Source organism: Phalacrocorax carbo, chromosome 5, assembly GCF_963921805.1.
Source record: "Phalacrocorax carbo chromosome 5, bPhaCar2.1, whole genome shotgun sequence".
In the NCBI taxonomy this organism is placed as follows: Eukaryota; Metazoa; Chordata; class Aves; order Suliformes; family Phalacrocoracidae; genus Phalacrocorax; species Phalacrocorax carbo.
This window is the reverse complement of record NC_087517.1, coordinates 54,801,384-54,819,792: the sequence shown is the minus strand read 5'-3', so window position 1 is coordinate 54,819,792 and position 18,409 is coordinate 54,801,384. Positions and strand designations below refer to the sequence as shown.

General features: G+C 43.3%; 1 protein-coding gene across 8 annotated transcripts in view; it reads left to right on the top strand.

The window, feature by feature from the left end:
• The window catches only part of OSBPL5 (oxysterol binding protein like 5), a 141,323-nt gene that overhangs the window by 105,142 nt on the left and 17,772 nt on the right, over window positions 1-18,409 (top strand). For all 8 annotated transcript variants that reach the window (XM_064452538.1, XM_064452541.1, XM_064452540.1 and 5 more), the window contains 3 exons: window positions 8,281-8,452; window positions 13,525-13,744; window positions 17,439-17,623. In XM_064452538.1, the coding sequence (XP_064308608.1) occupies window positions 8,281-8,452; window positions 13,525-13,744; window positions 17,439-17,623 (577 nt within the window). The remainder of the gene's footprint in view (window positions 1-8,280; window positions 8,453-13,524; window positions 13,745-17,438; window positions 17,624-18,409) is intronic.

Sequence of the window (18,409 nt, the reverse complement as noted above, 5' to 3'; positions counted from 1 at the left end):
GTTGTAAAGAGTGTACCTGAGTTTGTTTCATTTCTTTAATGCACTGGGCAAACACAGAGGATGCCGTTATGGTCAAGCAAGACAGGAGACTAAGGTAAAATGAGATAAGCTAACTGACACAAATGGGGCAGGTGGAATCTGTTCCCTTGCATAATGTTAGCATGTATTTGTAGTATGTTCGTGTCTCCTGCGTAGATGCAATATTGTGTGAATCTGAGCATCTCTGAGGAGGTGTCCTGACCATGCTGTTATTAATGCAGTCTACCATGTTAGTAGTGGAAAATGAACCACAAGAGCATTTGGCAAATTTAACAGTAATTCATGGAGGCCTCTGACTTGCTGGGGGATATTGAGTTGAAGCATATGTTAGATGTACAGATCTGCTATCCAGGCAACTATATTGTGATCAGCAGCTACATGGCCTACTTTTTATCTCATCATTTCAGAATCCCTGTTTTCCCCTCTGCCGTACCATCTGTGACAGACTGTTGGTAGGATTTAAGGTCCTGACTTCTGGACAGCCTGCAGAACCACTGCCAAGCTACACTAGATTTCACATTCACAGACCGCAGCAGCAGTCTGCTTTGTGATATGTTTTAAAGACATCTGGAAGGTCATGTCAGCCTACAGGGCTCAACCTGTACAAACACAGTGTCTGTCTTTCTTACCATTTCAGAAAAGAAAATTGCTTTTTCCAAACCATTGACTGTGTGTGCATTTCAGATTTATGCTGATGAGTGGCTTAGAATTAGTATTTTAAACCTGTCCCAAGCTTCCTGCCCAGACCATTCTGGGGCTGCCCCTGAGATCTCCAAACCGGTGCTCCAGGCCTCCTAAACATTTTGAGTCACCTGCTTAAATCTCGTAGTGCAGATCTCCACCTTGCTGTGGGCACTACCACCAAAGCGGTTACCAGAGGAATTCGAAGTGGCAGATAACCAAGGGTTAAAGGCTCAACAGTGTAATTGAAAACCACACTTACATTTTGTCCCTTAGGTCTGTCTTCTCCTTCAGGCATGCTTCAGGTAGTCTCCATTGCCTGATGTGGATGGAGTTGTGTGGTCTGGCTTACAGTGTGTTGTTTCTTTGCTAGGCATCTGGCCCTTGCCCCAGAACTGATGCTCTGATCTGGGGAGGAAATAAGATTATTGAAATAAGGGTCACACACAGAAGCAATGAACCAGGAGGAAGACTGCAATTTGAGACCAAGTTTACAATGAAATATATCACTGGATCCTGGAAGTACTGGAAAAAAATAGAAGTTACCTTAGCTTTATTTCTGCCCTTCATATTATTTAGCCCTTTCACAGCAGTTTAAAATCTAGGCATTCGCAACCAGACTTCTTTTAGCTCTGTGCATAAATTGCACTTGCAGCTAACTGAGAGATCGCATCCTTGCATCTTGGCAGCCAAAGTGTAAGAAGTCATGCACTCAGGCACCCAAGTGGTATAGCAAAATAAGCAGTCAGCTGAATACGATGACCTCAATGTTCACTGACAGAATGAAATCAGCCTCTTCCTCATCATTCATGATTCGTGTGCACTTGAGCAAGAATTCATCGTTTCCAGGTGACAGTCTACTTCAGGTTGATTTTTAAAAGCATCTATCTTGTAAGAGTAAGGCACAAGTCCAAAAGCTAGATGACTTTAATAATTCAAGAAAATAATACTCCCTTAGTGATGCCTCTCTAGAGGAATGTATGGTTACTAGGTGTGAGGCTTTTGAAGTCTTAATTGGCAAGAGATTAATCCCAGATGTTCTATAGCTACAGGAATGCAATGGAAAAAAAAAAAAGTATAGGCCTGGACTGAGATTTCGATGTGCAAGGATGTGATTCCATCTTAAGCAGATTTTTGTTATTGGTGAGCACTGAGAGAACATTGGCCGGCTCCTCTGTGATCAGCTGTTGCAAAATGCGGCAGATAGACTTGGCACGTCAAATTATGGGTTGTTCTAGGTGAGTGATGGTCACTGAAAAGAATTTCAAAGCTGAATAGCTCAGTGTTTTTGATACTGCCTGGATTTTTTGTTTCTGTGGGCTATTGTTGTAATTTTAGATGTCTTTGAAGACTAGGGCAGACTCAAGTTATTCCCTGAACTGAGCCTAGGTTAGCAGCATAAGCAACCTTTGGCGGTTTTGTGGGTTTTGGTTTTTTTTTTTTTTCCAATGGGGAGAAGAAATGGGTTTTGTCACTTGGTTTTAGTAATTCATTTTGTCTGTGAAAAAAAGAGTTGGTGCGAGCACATGCCTGCTCCTGTTCAGCCTTGCAGCCTCCAGGTTTCCGTAGGGTGCCAGCAGTGAGCTGTGGACCTGGGAATTGTCCTGCAAGGAGCCGTAATGATTCCCATTTGCACAGCTGTACTGCAGGAGTCATCTCGAAGGACCACAAGGTGCTCTTCCAGCCTGCTGAGCCAAAAGTCCTGGAGAAAGCATACAGAAGGTTTCAAAACATATGTGGGATACACGTTCAGCTTTTTTTTTTTTTTGCAAAGTCAAGGCAGCACGTGTCCTTTATTAGCTTTTTTTCCTGAAACCTTTCAAGAAGGAAGGAACTTTGGAACCCAGCTGGGTTTAACTGATTTTTCAAAGAGTTTCCTCTTTCAAATTGCCACTGATGACTGTCGTCATTTTACTGTAAACACATATAACAGAGAAAAAGAGTTACAGGCCTACTCAGGGGAGACACCTCTGTTTCGGGTTTTTGTTTTTTGTTGGGTTTTTTTTGGTCAGTGATTATAGCTGAGTGATGTGCAGATGTGTTCCTCTGACATCCCACTTTTGCGGGACATCTGTCACATGTCAAATGCTGTGATCATCATTTGCTGAAGTGATGTAGGGGATGGATATTGAAACCAATGATCAGTGCTAGCACTAGCACTTCGGTAGGACATCCACTTTTGGCACTTTAGGAACAACCTTGTCAAAGAGTCTCACTCTTTCCCCATCTTTCCTGGAGGGGGCCAAAGGTAGGCTGCGCTACCAGCCTACCTGACCACTTCACGTGCTGAAAGATGGGTGATGTGAAATGTCCTCCTTGTGCTAGCTGGACTTGACTTTGCACAGCAGAGTTGGGGATCTTTTCTGGGTGGGGTGTCACTTCCCTCTGTTATTTTCCTCACTGAGAACTCTGTTAGCTTGGATGAAAGATTTCTGTTGCTGAGTTCTGCCAACCCTTCTTTGTGGCTTGTGAGAATTAGGGGAGCGTTATGTGTACATAGATGGACGATTTTACTCTCTCCCTCTTTCATCTTTCCATTTCTGATGCCCAGGTAAGAGCCAGAGCTTACTCTGCAGGCTGTCTCTTGGAAGTCAGGGACAAAATACTAAATACAATGAAGAAAGAAAGGGTCAAGCTTAGATATAACATTTGAAATCAATACTTAGTTCACAGCTCCCAAATGGAAGGAACTAATGCAGGTGTTTTTGAGACAACATGATCTCTGCAGAACTTGTCCAAAAGTAATCATTGTGGTGGAGAGAGTGATATATGATTTGATAGAAAAAGAGCTTAAAAGCCTATGGGAACGTTCTGCCATAGGCTGACAATGTGCTCTTGGGTTTTCCTTCAGAATTTAAACATATGCTTGTTTTAAGCCACAATTTGTGGAAAATTATGACTGATAATTGATTGCGGTGTTTTATATTGCAGCTTTAAAAACCTCAAACCTTCTAAAAGAATACCATTGTAACTCCTTAACGGCTCTTCTTTGCTTCCTTTATATGCATCATATTGGGCTGCCATTCCTTTCTGAAGGAACCCATGTTTTGCATCCTTCTCTGATCTAATTATCTTGCATACAAAAAAGCATGACTTGAGTCAACCACTCAAAATTAGAAAATGTGAGAATTAAGATAAGCATGAAGCCTTCATGCAGACTACTGTGACTGTAGATGACAGCCTTTAATTACGTGACCACATAGTTTTTACCCCTTCTGCAGTCCCTGAGGGAGTGAGTAGACTTGTCAGGTAAGCAATTAAGTAATCCAAATGCTAGCATTTTTGTATAATTTTCACAATAAGAAGAATATTACTCAATAGCAAGATCACTCAAATGTAGAAACATTTCATGTAGGCCTTCAGCAAGGAAACAGGTTTATCTTGTGTGCAATCCCTGAAATTGAGAGGGTATAATTTTACAGTGTTACGCTGCAATTAACATGCTGTTGACTAGCAGAGAGTGTGACCTTTTCATTTGCAGAGGAAATCCCGTATTTCATGTCTGGTTTTGTGGCATATATTTGTTTGGATTCACAGCACCACCTGATGGCTGAAGGCTCATTTCTTAGCTTGGGGATGCTGTGCATCCCTTGAATTCCATTTCTGTTAGAAATGAAAACAAGAGCATACACTGATGCCATTTCTGTGTTCTGCAGGGCACAAGAAATGCTGACCGCTAACGCACAGCGAGTTCTTCTAAAGCTTTGTGTCTCTACCTTGGAATATTAAAGTGAATTTTTTTTTTTTTTTAGGCTCATTGGATAAGGTTTCAGAAAAGTTTCAAATTACTCATAACTTCTTCCATGGAGTTATCTAAAGAAATAAAAACCCTAGATATGTAGAAATTTCCTCTGGTAATGTGGTGAACCCCAAAGGTTTGCCCAAGCCTGTAAGCTTATGTTAGTACCAGCAAACACCTGTGGCAGTGGCAGTGGGTTTGCAGCCAGCATGGCCTGCTCTGCCTACAGCCCCATAGGAGGGTGGGCTGCAGGGGCACAGTAAGGGAGATGGCTGAGGGAGACTTTGGGGTGACCTTTGCCACCCTTGTTAGAAAGCATAAACATAGCCAGTGCGTTGCTGTAACCATCATAAGATAACGTCCGTACGTGAGTGCTGCAGGGTGCTGAGGAGCTGATCTCCGTTACTGCTCCAAAGTGCTCATGCTGTTCCAAACCAAGCCACCTATCAAAGCACCTGATTTTACAAGCCCATTGAATATAAAAATATCTTGACATACGCAGCATTTCCAAATGTCAAATCATGCAGTCCTCGCTCTACAGAACTGGAAAAGAAAAGCAAAGGTAAAGAAGGAGGAAAGTCAAAGGTGGTGAGCCTAAGCAGGAGTGTGCTCCCTTGTACGGAATAGCCTGCAACAGGCTTTCATCTTGGTGGGTTTGGGGAAGAGGGGATATGTAGGAGGAAGCAGATTTGTGCTCAGCGCAGCCATTAACTCTAATGGGTTATCCATGCAAATCCTCCACATGGCGAGAAGGGAATAAATCTCTGCGTGTAAAGCCTTAATGCAAGAATATTTGTTAAATACAAAATAGTGTGAAATCAATTCCAACAGCCTTCAACCTTCCTAATCTTTTATTAACCATTATGTGTGATTTTATTATTAAATCATAAGCTGATGATGAAGGAATTTATGGGATGAAATTAGAATAAATGACTGGGCTCTGCGGTGTTTGTGGCTCAGTGTTCAAGTGCAATTCTTCAGAGTTCAGGGGTGTTTTTCTCTCTTTTACTGGTTGCAGCTTTGCATCAAACCAAGCACTGAAAGCTACTCAAATTTATAAACATTTATTTATATACATATGATCTGGATTTTTTAAAAACTCTCATTGATCTTCTTATAGAGCCAAATTTTGGTCGTATCAAAGTTGATGGGAATTCTGCCCAAGAGAACAGCAGGATTCCAGTGAGATTTATGCGTATGCTTGATGCTAAATGAATGATAGAATTGAATGTAATGGAAACATTTCCCAAATGGGACCTAGGAATGAATGTGATCCAGGGAAAACCTGTTTGTAGCACTTGCCGTTGCTAGAGCAAAATCCTTTTGTTTTCTTCACTGCCTCTCAAGCACATATCTAATTATTGCAAAATATATTCTGAGTGTAATGAAGAGCTCTGTTTTACATGCTTGAAATTAGAGGATAACTCCCTTGATACTTCAATCCTTGAATGTTCAGCCAATTTTCAGGTGTCCTGGCCTCATTAATGACTGCGCTACAGAAGCAGGCTATTTTCAGGTGCTTCCAGGAATACGGTGACCCCAGCATTGTGGTGGTTAGGCTTTAACCCTAACACACAGCTTTGTAGACTTGTATAGATCATTGCAAAAGGAACCAAGGGTCAGTTTGGGTTCCCATGGCTTTCCTTTACTGCCTGCCTGTGGGACCTACACAGGCCTTAAGAAAATCCAGTGAGGCTGTGTATAGGAATCATAGAATGTCCTGAGTTGGAAGGGACCCACAAGGATCATCAAGTCCAACTCCTGTCCCTGCACAGGGCAAACCCAAAATTCACTCCCAGTGTCTGAGGGCATTGTCCAAGTGCTCCTTGAATATCGTCAGGCTCGGTGCTGTGATGCCTCCCTGGGGAGCCTGTTCCAGTGCTCCACCACCCTTTGGGGGAAGAACCTTTTCCCAATATCCAACCTAAACCTCCCCTGCCACATCTTCTGCCATTCCCTTGGGTCCTATTGTTGGCGACCAGAGAGGAGAGATCAGTGCCTGCCCCTCCTCCTCCCCTTGTGAGGAAGCTGCAGACCACGATGAGGTCTGCCCTCAGTCTCCTCTTCTCTAGGCTGAACAAACCAAGTGACTTTAGCTGCTCCTCATGCGGTTTCTCCTCTGAACCCTTCATCAACTTCACGGCCCTCCTCTGGACACTCTCTAGTAGCTTTTTATCCGTAATGTACTGTGGCGCCCCAAACTGCCCACAGCACTCGAGGTGAGGCCTCACCAGCGCAGAGTAGAGTGGGACAATCCCCTCCCTCGACCGGCTGCAATGCAGTGCTTGATGCACCCCAGGGCACGCTGTTGGCTCATGTTCTGCTTGCTGTCAACCAGAGTCCCCAGATCCCTCTCTGCAGAGCTGCTCTCCAGCCTCTCATTCCCCCAGGCTGTATGTATATCCAGGGTTGCCGTGCCCCAGGTGTAAAACATGGCACTTGCCCCTGTTCAGCTTCATATGGTTGGTGATTGCCCAGCTCTCCAGTCTGTCCAGATCCCTCTGCAGGGCCTCTCCGCCCTTGAGCGTGTCAACAGCTCCTTCCAATTTTGTGTCATCAGCAAACTTAATTAGTATTATTTCAAGTCCTGCATCCGTGTCATTAATAAAGAGATTAAAGAGTACTGGCCCCAAGATGGATTCCTGTGGAACCCCGCTAGTGACTGGCTGCCAGCCTGATGTAACCCCACTTACTATGACCCTTTGAGCCCGAACCATTAGCCAATTGCTTACCCACTGCACTACGTGTTTATCCAGCTGTATGACGGACATTTTGTCCAGGAGGGTACTGTGAGAGACAGTATCAAAAGCTTTACTGAAATCCAAAAAGATCACATTAACTGGCTTCCCTTGGTCAGCTAGGTGGGTAACCTTGTCATAGAAGGAAATCAAGTTTGTTAGGCAGGACTTTCCCCTTGTGAACCCATGCTGGCTGGGACCCATGACTGTGTTGTCTTTCAGGTGTTTTTCAATAACTCCCAGAATAATCTTTGCCATAATTTTACCAGGCACAGATGTGAGACTGACAGTTTGAACCACAGTTTGTCTTGTCTCTGTGTTGTGATTATAGTTTCTGGTATTTGCAAAGTAGACCTTCAGGTAAAGATTTTTTGTGACAAGATAAAAACTGATACTCCACCCAGATTATCTAATGGACTGGGCAGGGAGAAGGAATGGAGAAAAGGGGAAAAATACAGAGAAAGAGGAAAAATAAAGAGCCTGACAAGTAACTCCCTCTAGTCTTAATCATTCTGGCAAGTATTGATCATCCTGGCTCTTGTTCAAAGTGATTGTTATTTGCAGCACTACACCCTGCATGGGACCCCCAAGCCGGCTTGTAGTTCAGTGATCCCATAGCAAGCAGAGGCCTCTCCTGTGCAGCGCAGTACCTCGGTATCTCCCTGCCATTGGGTAGTGTGTGTGGTGGGGATGCCAAATGCTGAATGTTTTCAGGCTGTATTACTTGATGCTAGGTGGTTTGAAAACACGGTACCTGTACACATTCCCTGCATCTCGGACAAAATCAGAAAGGGGCAAAAGGGGATGTGAACAGATCCCCTTTTGTTGTGGGAGATCAGAGGAAGAGGTGCTGTTAGGGAAGGGTGGGTTGGTGGGAACTTCCCACTGTGTTACCCATGCAGATTTATCACTCATGCAGCCACTGAAACACATAATTTCTGGTAAGATAACCTAGGGATTGTATATATGAAAAATAGATTATTGTACACAGTGACTTCTCCCAGGTGAGAAGCTTTTGAGAAGCAGTGCACGAATTGTCTTATTTACTCTCCTGTGCTTAAATAATTCCTTTTGTTTCCACAGGCCGATGCTGGCTGGATGCTTTAGAACTTGCCCTGCGTTGCTCCAGCCTCTTCCGGCTCAGTGCCTCCAAGCAGGGCAAGGATGGAGAAACGAACTGCTCGAGCGATTCCGCACATGCGGGGCTCAACCACCTCTTGCACACAAGTGCTATCTCAGACCAGGAGTTCTTCCAGTAAGATGGGGTTGTCACTTCTTAATGCACAGAGAGGTGTCGCATGGCTTACACTTGGTCATTCATTTAACCTTAGTGTAATCTAGCCAGAGTCCACTAAGGAAACCTGTTTAAAAACCAGCCTGTATGTTCTTCTGCCGCATCTGTCACTAATATTTGGGTTTGGTGCATATGAGGTTTGTTGTCACCTAACGCTTGAGCACACAGACTGGGGGGAACATCAGCTGTGTTAGTGTGTACATAAACAATTTTCTTCTGTCCCCTGCTTGGGCCAAAATGTTGTCTGGAGATGCTAGCATGAAAAATGGCTTGCCTGAGTAAAGATTGCAGAATCTAGCTACTAGAATAGACCTGTAGTTAGACACACACAATCACTAACAATGTCTGTCTGTTAGCTAGCACATATGGCTCTGAGAGTCTGATCTATTTTTTAATAATGTGTTCTCTTTTCTAATAATACCGTGTCATAGTCGACAGAGTGCACACGCTGCATCCTTAGTTTTATAATTACTTTCTCTGTCTACAGGGGTTTTAAGTGGTTTCCAATTTCTTCCTTGATGCATCTGAAAAAAGTCCCCACAGCCTTCTTTTTATTCATAGTCCTAGTATTACTGCAGCATGTATTACTACATCAAAGCTCTGTAAACATTAAAAAAACCCAGGCCTTATCTGTTTTTTACAGCTAAATAGGCAACTTCAAAAATCCCTCTGGCATAGATGCTTGGCCCTTGGAGTGGGAACTGGGAGATGTAGTATCTAATTCTAGTCCTGCTGATACAAATTTGATGCTTAGGACTCACAGCAATGCACCATTCGTTACACAGTTTTTAGGGTAGCAATTCTTGCTGTCTGCAAAGATGATGCCTCGCACAGCGGGCCCTCGCCTTTAAGTGGTTTTCTCAGGCTCTGTTATAACAGCAGGGATCTGAGTCCTCTTCAGAGTGTCGAGGTATCTCTGTTCCCAAGGCACCAAAGGGATGGCAGCATTTTGGTCTGCACTTTGGTCAGAAAGGCTCTGGTATTCCCAGCATGTATTCTTCAGTCCTGCTGTTTGGGTTTTTACCTAGAGTTTGAAGAAGAGCTTTACTGAAGAGCAATGGGAGAAGAGAAGGAAACCTGATGTGTCAGCAGGGCATGTGCCCTAGTACTTGTGCATATACATCTTTTGCTCTTGGGCTTCTTCTGTGATACATGACTTTCTGATTTCTTTCTGTCTAAGAGAGAGTCTCTTAGGACTGTTCTCACTGTGATAATGAATGCAGGAATGCAGTGGATTTGTTTTTCAGCTGATGGATATATGTACAGAAGTCCAATATTAAAATGGAGCCTGTGGCACTGAGAACTTTCAGGCAGACCCATGGCTACTCTGAGGAACTGCAGAAGATAGAGTTAAAGCTGTATTAAAATATTTCTTCAAAATATGATGTGTAAATGATGCTTAAATGATGCCTCTGTTTCACCTCTTAGTTGTTAAACGTTAAAAGCCCTTTGAACGATGGGGCTCAGCGGTACCACACATGGCAGAGTTTTCAGCAGGACAGAGTACCCACGATTGGAACCAGATTTCTCTGACGGGCTCAGATTTTAGCTGAGTCTGGTTCAAGCTGGGTGTTCAGTGTCTGGCCATCTGGACAATACACTCTCCTTTCTGAGTCCTACCACTGGTTTTAATGTGTACCCAGACCTTCCCCAGTGCCTGAAGCCCGTTGGAATTTGATGGTTGCAGGAGAGGGGGACGACTTGCTGTCATCTCTGGAGAAATAAAGAACATTTAAATGAGGGAGAATGCAAAACCAAAACTGTGCAAGTGCTGAGCAAAGGGTTTTGGTTTGCCACTGACAGTGGCTTCCTCATAGGGATTCAATCATTCTAATTAAATGCCTTCCCTACAGGGAATCTTACCAATTAAATTGGCACGCTGTTGTTAGGGGGACAGTTAATTACATTTAACTCTATCTTCAAATTAGCCAAACTACTCTGTCAAGAAAAGAAAAAGGGAGATGATGGATATTATAGGGAGAACAAAAGCCAAGGGGGTAGACAAAGGCGAATCTTCTGTTGAGCCAAAGTTGCATTTGTCTGCTGGCTGCTTTGCTCCTTTCCTGCTGGGAAAGAAGTCAAGATTACACAGTGATTTTAAAATCCATGTCTTTAGTAGTGTATAAAAATGAGAGAGAAATAACTGTGCAAGCAAATCAAAGGCTAAAGTACTGTGTAAATCTGTGAGTTTAGACAAGAGGCCCTTAGGGCTCCAGGCACTCTTCTTATTAATATGAAGTTTTATTTCGTGTGGCTTCCATGTCTTATCTCCAGCAGCCCCAGGAATCTGGCTGATTTACTTGTTTGACAAGAGCCAAAGGGGTTTTTTGCTTTGTGTAGAAGGGCAGTATCAAACCCAAAGAAGTCCTGGTCATTGACTGAAGTTTCCAGGAATGCCCCTAGAGAATAAAGCACTGGTATAAGACAACTCCAATATGCTGAAATGTTAGATTAGCTGTGAAAAGTGCCAAGTTATTCACATTAATGGTGGAAATCCAGTCTTGACTTTTAGCATAGTCATCCCCTCTCAGCTTTTAAAGCCTGGTCCAAATCCCATTGGAAGACCCTGGGAAGTCTTTACATTGATTTTAGTTCAAGCTTGTGGTGTGGCTTTTGTTTTTAGCATGTAATACATATTCAGTGATGATTCTGTCTGGAGAAATAGAAGAGCCTGGCTCCACTTCAACATCTCAAATTTGTTCCTCAGAATGAGGAGCATCTGTTTTCCCTTTGGTTCCACAGAGCAGCTCCTTGGCTCTGGATGTGTTAAATCTTGCCTTGTTTGTGGCTGGTGGGATTTCATGTGAACTTAATTCCCTCTTGGACTAAATCTGAAATCCTTAAAAAATAGGGGCGGGGGGGGGGGGCACAAAGAAACTAAGAAGAGTCATTTGCTCCACTGAACCTTCAAATATCTGCCAAATGTGAGGCAGGTGACACTGAAAAACACTTGCTCTTCTTACAAATGTGGAATGGAAATAAGTGCTACTTCTCAGACATGTACCATAAGCCTTGTAATGAACTGTCCTTTCAAGCATTTTTATCCCATGGAGAAAACTTTCACTAGGTAAGGGAGCACAGCAACCACAAACAATCGCTCACATATTTAGCTGATCGTTGGAAAAATGAGAAATAAATTAGGTATTTAAGTGATTGGCAACTAATAACAATCATCCAGGAAGTATCTGTGCTGAGGAATCATGGGATAATCTCTCTAGAAAGGTCTCTCCTCACCTTTTTTCTCCTTTATTATCTTAAACTCATGCATGTGCTATGCTCTATGCTTCCTGGCACTCGAACAATAAAGACACGTAATGTCTAATAGCTAATTATTAGTGCCAGAGTATAGTGGTCATTGACTCCCTGATTTCTTATCTCAGTTTTATTTTACAGTAAAAAAAACCTTGTAGTTCATGTATATGCACACATAGATATATATGCATACGTAGATACATATACAAATGGAGTTAAAAGAAAGATTTTCTAAAGGCACAGAAAGCTGTAGACGACACTTTCAAAAGAACTCTAGAAACTGAGCTTCTCCAGAAACTGAGCTGTGACTGTCACAATGTGGCTTGCTTGGCATGTTAAAAATCATGAGCTTATTTCAGTGCATAGTTGGAAGTTGAGATCTTCTGAAAAGCTGATGCCAGTTCCATGTTCTGACTCTTCTGTTGGTTTTGTTTTAATCTGGCTCTAACTAGCAATGCCTAATTATCTTTTCAAAAACCGAAAAAAGAGAGGGAGAACAAGGGATAGGAACTTTCAGCATTAATTTGTAATCAAAATTGGAACATGCCCAGAATGGCCTGAGAAAGGGCCCATCACAGAGACACTTCAAGCTTGACAGAACATTCCCACGTACAGAAGAGAGAAATCTTGCTTTGAGAGGGATGTGGACTACAGGAAGTAACAAAACTCTTCAAGAGCCAGGGCCTGTTTAGATCTTCTGAAACTCCTTGTACAGCTGCAAATCTTTTCTTATTGCTCTATCCAAGAGCAGTTTTGTGTGAGGACTTGGGTGATGAATTTTCAGAGGAAGGTCAAGCTGAGACAGTCAGCGCCTGAGAGCCAGGCTAGGCTGTGAAAGAGGTGATGTGTGTGCAGAGACATGTGTGAATAGAGAAGACTGAAGCCCATGCTATATATTACTTGAAAAAACAGGCATTTAGTGAATACTTCTCAGCATCTGACCTCTGGCCCATCTAACCATGTTTGCCATCTGTTCTATGAACCACATTTGCTTTTTCAAATAGAGACGCTATAGGCTACTTGAGAGAGAATTTTCAGCTTTCTCCTCATTCTCTAAAGCCTGGATCACTGAGTAGGAAGCTTGCTACAGCTTCCATGCTTTCTCTTGGATGCTGTTATAATCTGGGTATTCTTACGTGTAATTGTCCAGTCCATGCTTTCAACTGAGTTCTTCCACACAGCATTATCTGGAGGAAGCACGTTCCCCAGGTTTGTTTGGGTACATATGTGTGCGTGTGTGTGCGCATGTGAAAATACTTGCTTCTCTTGATTTTTAAATTTGCCTTTTCTAGTGTAGGGCTGACTTAGGACCACCATCTGTTGAAATGAAGTAACAGTAGTACTGAAAAGAAAATGTATCCCATAATGTCATATTTTTCCCATATGCTGCAATCCACTGATTTGCTTCTGTAAAGGGAAAATTCTTTCCTGACTGACACTTCAGTTCTCTAATCAGCAGCATACGGTTGTTAGTGTGTGCTCTGTAACCCTCTGATACGTGGGCTCCCATCCTGAGCCAGTGGCAACACTGCATAAGGGTGGGTAAGTGGAGCTATGTGGTACATTTTGCATAGTGCAGTTTGGAGGGGAGAATTTTGATGGAAAATATTTCACTGTTTCCTTGATAAAACCCCTGCTATTCAGGAAATCAATGTCTTACACTCTCCTGGGCTGCGCACCCTATTTTGAGTCCAGGGGGATGTTTTTACCTTATCTAAAAGGCCTTAAGTAATCTGGCTTTGTAAATCAAATTGAAGCAAGTAATGAACTGTGTGTTGCAGTTTGAATGAATCAGCCCTGGAGAACCACCACCATTTGGAAAATGATGCTTTTTCGGACAAGTCCGAGAGAGACAATGTAGAAGAGTCGGAGAATGAAATGCATGAGAACAGCCGGAAGACAAATGAAAGTGAGAGCGATCAGTCAGAAATCCATGGAGAGGCCTCTCCAGGAAGGAAAGGGACGACTTATATTGAGCAGATCTATGAGGAATTTGGGGAGGTAAAAGAAAAAAATCTTTTAATCACTGCCTATTTCTGTTAAAATGTCTCTGTTCATAGTATTTGTCATTCAGCCTTTTAGATGCATGGCAGTTAAGAACCAACTTTGTGAGTTCCAGTGTTTTACAGATAAAGCAATGCACAGCTTTATGCTAAATTATGTTGAATTTTCATATGCTCTAATAACTATGCATTATGAACGGCAGCTCCGCTACTGTGCCTTGGCATGTTTCCAGCATCAGCAATTGCTTTAACCAGTTATTGCATTAAAGAGCCACACAGCATTGGCACAGGTCTTTGTGAGCCAGCGGGAGGGGCAGTTATTCTTGGCATGTGTCCTGGCCAAGAAGGATGCTCAGTCCTTGCATGATACAAAACATGATACTTTCCTTTTTTCATTATGCATGGAACATTGTTTTTGTGTGTCCTTATGGAGCATTTGAGCCACTTGATTCCTAAATGACAGTTTCTTGCAGGAAAGCCAATTCTCATGTCATTTAACAGCAGGAGGACGCGTTTCTGTTCCATGTAAGAGCTTAGTTAGCTGGATGTCACCGTGACACTTCTGAGGAAGGCAGCGGTAGAGAGCTGGGGGAGCCAAGTGTGTTGAGTGAGAATCAGTCTGAGCACACAGCAGAGGAGCTCTGCTCCAGTGCTGGGAGGGCTCTGAGCACTCCCTTGCCCATTGCTTCAACCAGGAAGCTGAAGCCTTGTTGGTGCTTCAGAGAAAACCACTTTGCTAGAAAGCTGTTTCTTTCATAGAATCATAGATTCATTTAGGTTGGAAAAGACCCTTAAGATCATCAAGTCCAACCATAAACCTAGCACTGCCAAGTCCACCACTAAACTCTGTCCCTAAGCACCACATCTACACGTCTTACATCTTTTCAGGTAGTTGTATAGAACGATAAGGTCTCCCCTGAGCCTCCTCTTCTCCATACTAAACAACTCCAGTTCCCTCAGCCACTGCCCATAGGACTTTTTCTCTAGACCCTTCGCCAGCCTCTTGTGCTTCTCTTTCAATGTTTTCCTGAAAGTGTAATACTAATATTGAGGAAAGAAATATAGTTTAATATCTCCTAACTGCAGTCTGTGTTTCACTAAGTGATTACTTAGAACATTGAGAAAGGTTAGGTGTCCCACACGCAGATTATATTACTCTGGTTTATTTCTCCACAGCTCCTGATAGCAGGACAACCTACATGAGAGACCACAAAAGAACATCTCTGCTGTACCACCTTGCAGGGGTGCAGGAGGGGTTCAGTTTTGCCTCCTCCTTTCCACAGCCCAACCACCCCCAAGAGCAGCAGTTTGTGGTTTGGAGCCACCAATCCAGGTAGCATCTGTTTGCTGCCATTTCAGATGTCAGGTGTGAGGTGCAAGCCCCTGCTGTAGAAATTGTATTTGCAAACAGAACTGTTGTCTGCAGAGACAAGAAAAACCAACTCCTCCTTGTGCATCTCTCCCCTCAAATCTCACCCCAGACATACAGCAAATGGTAACTGGGTCAAAACAGGGAATTTTTAATATAGCTGAGCAACTAAGCAAAAGCAAAATGAAGGCAAACCTAATTTCTGTCAGCTGCTTATTCTGAAATGAACTTTTGCCACGTGACAAACTTGTCCTAGAAGTGTTAGTAGGGCAGGCTGATACTTTGGTGTTTGAATGGGCCTTACAGGCAGCACCGATGTGTGTGTGGGTATGTGAGAATGAGCAAGATCTCTGCAGTTTTACATTAAAATAAAAAAAAAAGCAGTACAAACCACATGGAAAGAACTAAATTTCAGCTGTAGAGTGACACTTTGTGCAGCGTAAAATAAGGCTAACCATAGCGTGGGTGCTCAGGCAGAGGTAACATCCAGTGGGCTTTCAAAAAGAATTGCCATGTAGCCTTGGCCATTAGGTGTTTTATTAGATTTCTGATGTTGGCCAAGAGATGGGGCTGTTGTCACCTGGGACACACAGATAGGACTGGTTGTCCCGCTGCTCACAGTAACATAAGGAAAAGTAGGTTGGATGCAAGGACGTAGTTTGCTATCAGCAACGGGCGGAGATATATCAAGGTAAACACATGCCAACTAATAACTTCAACTGTCGTCTTAAACTGAAACTGCTGCCCCTCAGCCTGTGTGTGTGGCTCAGATTAAAGGTCACAGATGCCAACTATCACTGTTAAATTTTCAGCTTGGCTATGAAAGCTCATTTCAAAGGTGAGCATGTATATATGCACACCTGTATGTGTTTGTAAGGTGCATGCTTGTGCATCTGACATTCCAGCTTTGCCTTGTTTGCAGTAGGAATGTGAAGGCAGAGACAGGTGTCAGAAGAACTTTGAGATTGCAAAAGTTGGTCTACAGTATAAAAAAGACATGTCCTCAGTAGGTAGGTTGATAACCAAAAACCTTTTTTTCCAAGCTTTTAGTTATAGCAAGTTATAAGAAGGGTTATTGAGGGTGATGTATTTTAGGGGAAAGCAAACCAGAATGTCTTGAAGTTATTCTCTTCCTCCTGCACTTTCTCGTCCTTCCATTTTCATCCATCCCTTCTGCAGTGATTCATTCTGAGTAACCCATCATACAGCAATTTCAACACAGCATTAATTTATATTGCCAATACATGCACATTTGAGAGCCTGGATAAATAATGAAAGCTCTGACAGACCCATATGTATTGTAAGCCCTAGCTGATGCTATGGTGTTACGTTCTTTAATGGTTTCCATTTCTTCTTGGAGGTTCAAGCTGTGTATTGCATCAGACTGTCACAAGAAGAATGGTATGATAATGGAAAAGCAATGAAATGAAGAGACCTTTGTTGTTCTTTAATCCGAAATTCCCCTCAGCCTGCAAGCTGGACTTAATGTTTCTGCATGACTAGCAAAAGGGCTGATTAGAAGCCAAAAAGCTAGTGCTGGGAATGTTTAGGTGGTGCAAATGAGTGTTTAGTGATTTACACCACCTGCAGATTGTGTTGGGATATGCTGTGTGTTCTCTCCCAAACTAAAGTCCATTCCAAAAGTGGATCTGTGCCCTTTTTCTCATAGAAATCTCATGCCTAAGAACAGTAGAAAGCCTAAGTATTCTCTTCCATTGTTAAATTATTATGCCTAGGATGCATTAAAGAGACATTAATGCTTGAAAATTTAGTTTCATTTTCTTTCTCCAGTGTCTTGAAAGGCCCATTCCCCCATGTTACACCTCATGTAGACCCACTGAATGCAGAGGAGCTACACAGTTATAGCTGAAACCACAACATAATCCCTAGCATTTTTACCATTGCCTGCACTTCTGCTGCGAAGGGCACTGCATCCCACCAGGCTGCAGTGATGCTGTAATAGCCCTGGGCATGTCAATGCCTCCCGAGGGACTGCGGTGCAGTCTCCTTGGTTAACATTGGTCCAGGTTGGCCATCCCAAGGTGTGTGGAGGCAGTGGCTCAGGAAGGAGCACAGCAGAGGTGTGCTCCCTGCCTAGTGCCAGCTCCTGCAGAGGCCCAGGGCTTTCTGTACCACTCACTTCAGTGCTTTGGGGATTCATTTCTCCTGAGACAGAACTGATGTCTCTTTGCAGTCGTGTAGCTGAGCATTCATCCTTGTGCCAGGGCCAGGTATGCCTGGGTGAGCTTGGACCCTCCAGGTAAATGCACCAACAAGAAATTATTTTCCTTTTTCTGCCCTGAACTTCCCTTTCCCATCATAGACAGGTGAATCGTCTCAAACAGAAACTGTCTCTGAGGAGAACAAGAGCCTGATGTGGATCCTGCTGAAGCAGCTGCGGCCCGGCATGGACCTGTCACGGGTGGTGCTGCCCACCTTCATCCTGGAGCCACGCTCATTCCTTAACAAACTCTCTGACTACTACTACCATGCTGACCTGCTTTCCCAGTAAGGAGGACGCAGAGCATGCCTGACCTGGACACTTTCCTTATATCTGTGAAAATGTGTTAGTGTTAGCTTGGTGCTGGCTGGGTGTGTCTGTACGCTTGAAAGGCTCTCAAATAATACCCAGGTTGCTGGATTCCGTGTAAATCAAGCCAGGAGCCAGCTGACCTTTTAAAGATGGACTGCTGCCAGTGAGGGGCCAGGAAGCAAGGAAAACAGTTAAACTCTGGACAAAACTACCTTTGCCCATGCACATGTTTTCCAGGGTTGTCTGGAACTGATAGGGATTCATCTCATGCCTTTGAGCACCTTGCAACAGAGCTGTGCCACCTTCTGGTGTGCTGGGGTACAGAGGGGAATAGGACAGAGAGCAAACAGAATTGTCAGCACTTCTGCCCCCAAAAGCAATAAAATTATGTTGGTTGATAAACAAATAAGAAACACTTTTTAACACCATTGATGAGAGACACCTGCTGGGAGCAGCAAAGTGGAAAATAGGAAATGTTATGCTTGCAGATAGGACCAGCTTTCTCAATGAGATATGCCTGGTATATTTTAAAACCAGTGTGTGCAATATCCACATAGCAGCTCTAGTTACTCATGTTTATTCCACTGCCTCTGTGTAATTTTAGAATCGTGGTATTTTCAAGCCTAGTTTGTGGTATTTGTAACATCTGAAGTTATGGAAATTGTTTTCCTCAGAGCTGAGATCTAAGAGAACTTCAAGAGGTTTGGGGGTTTTGTTAAATGAACCTTTTTGTGGTACAGATGATCCTTCTAAATGGATTT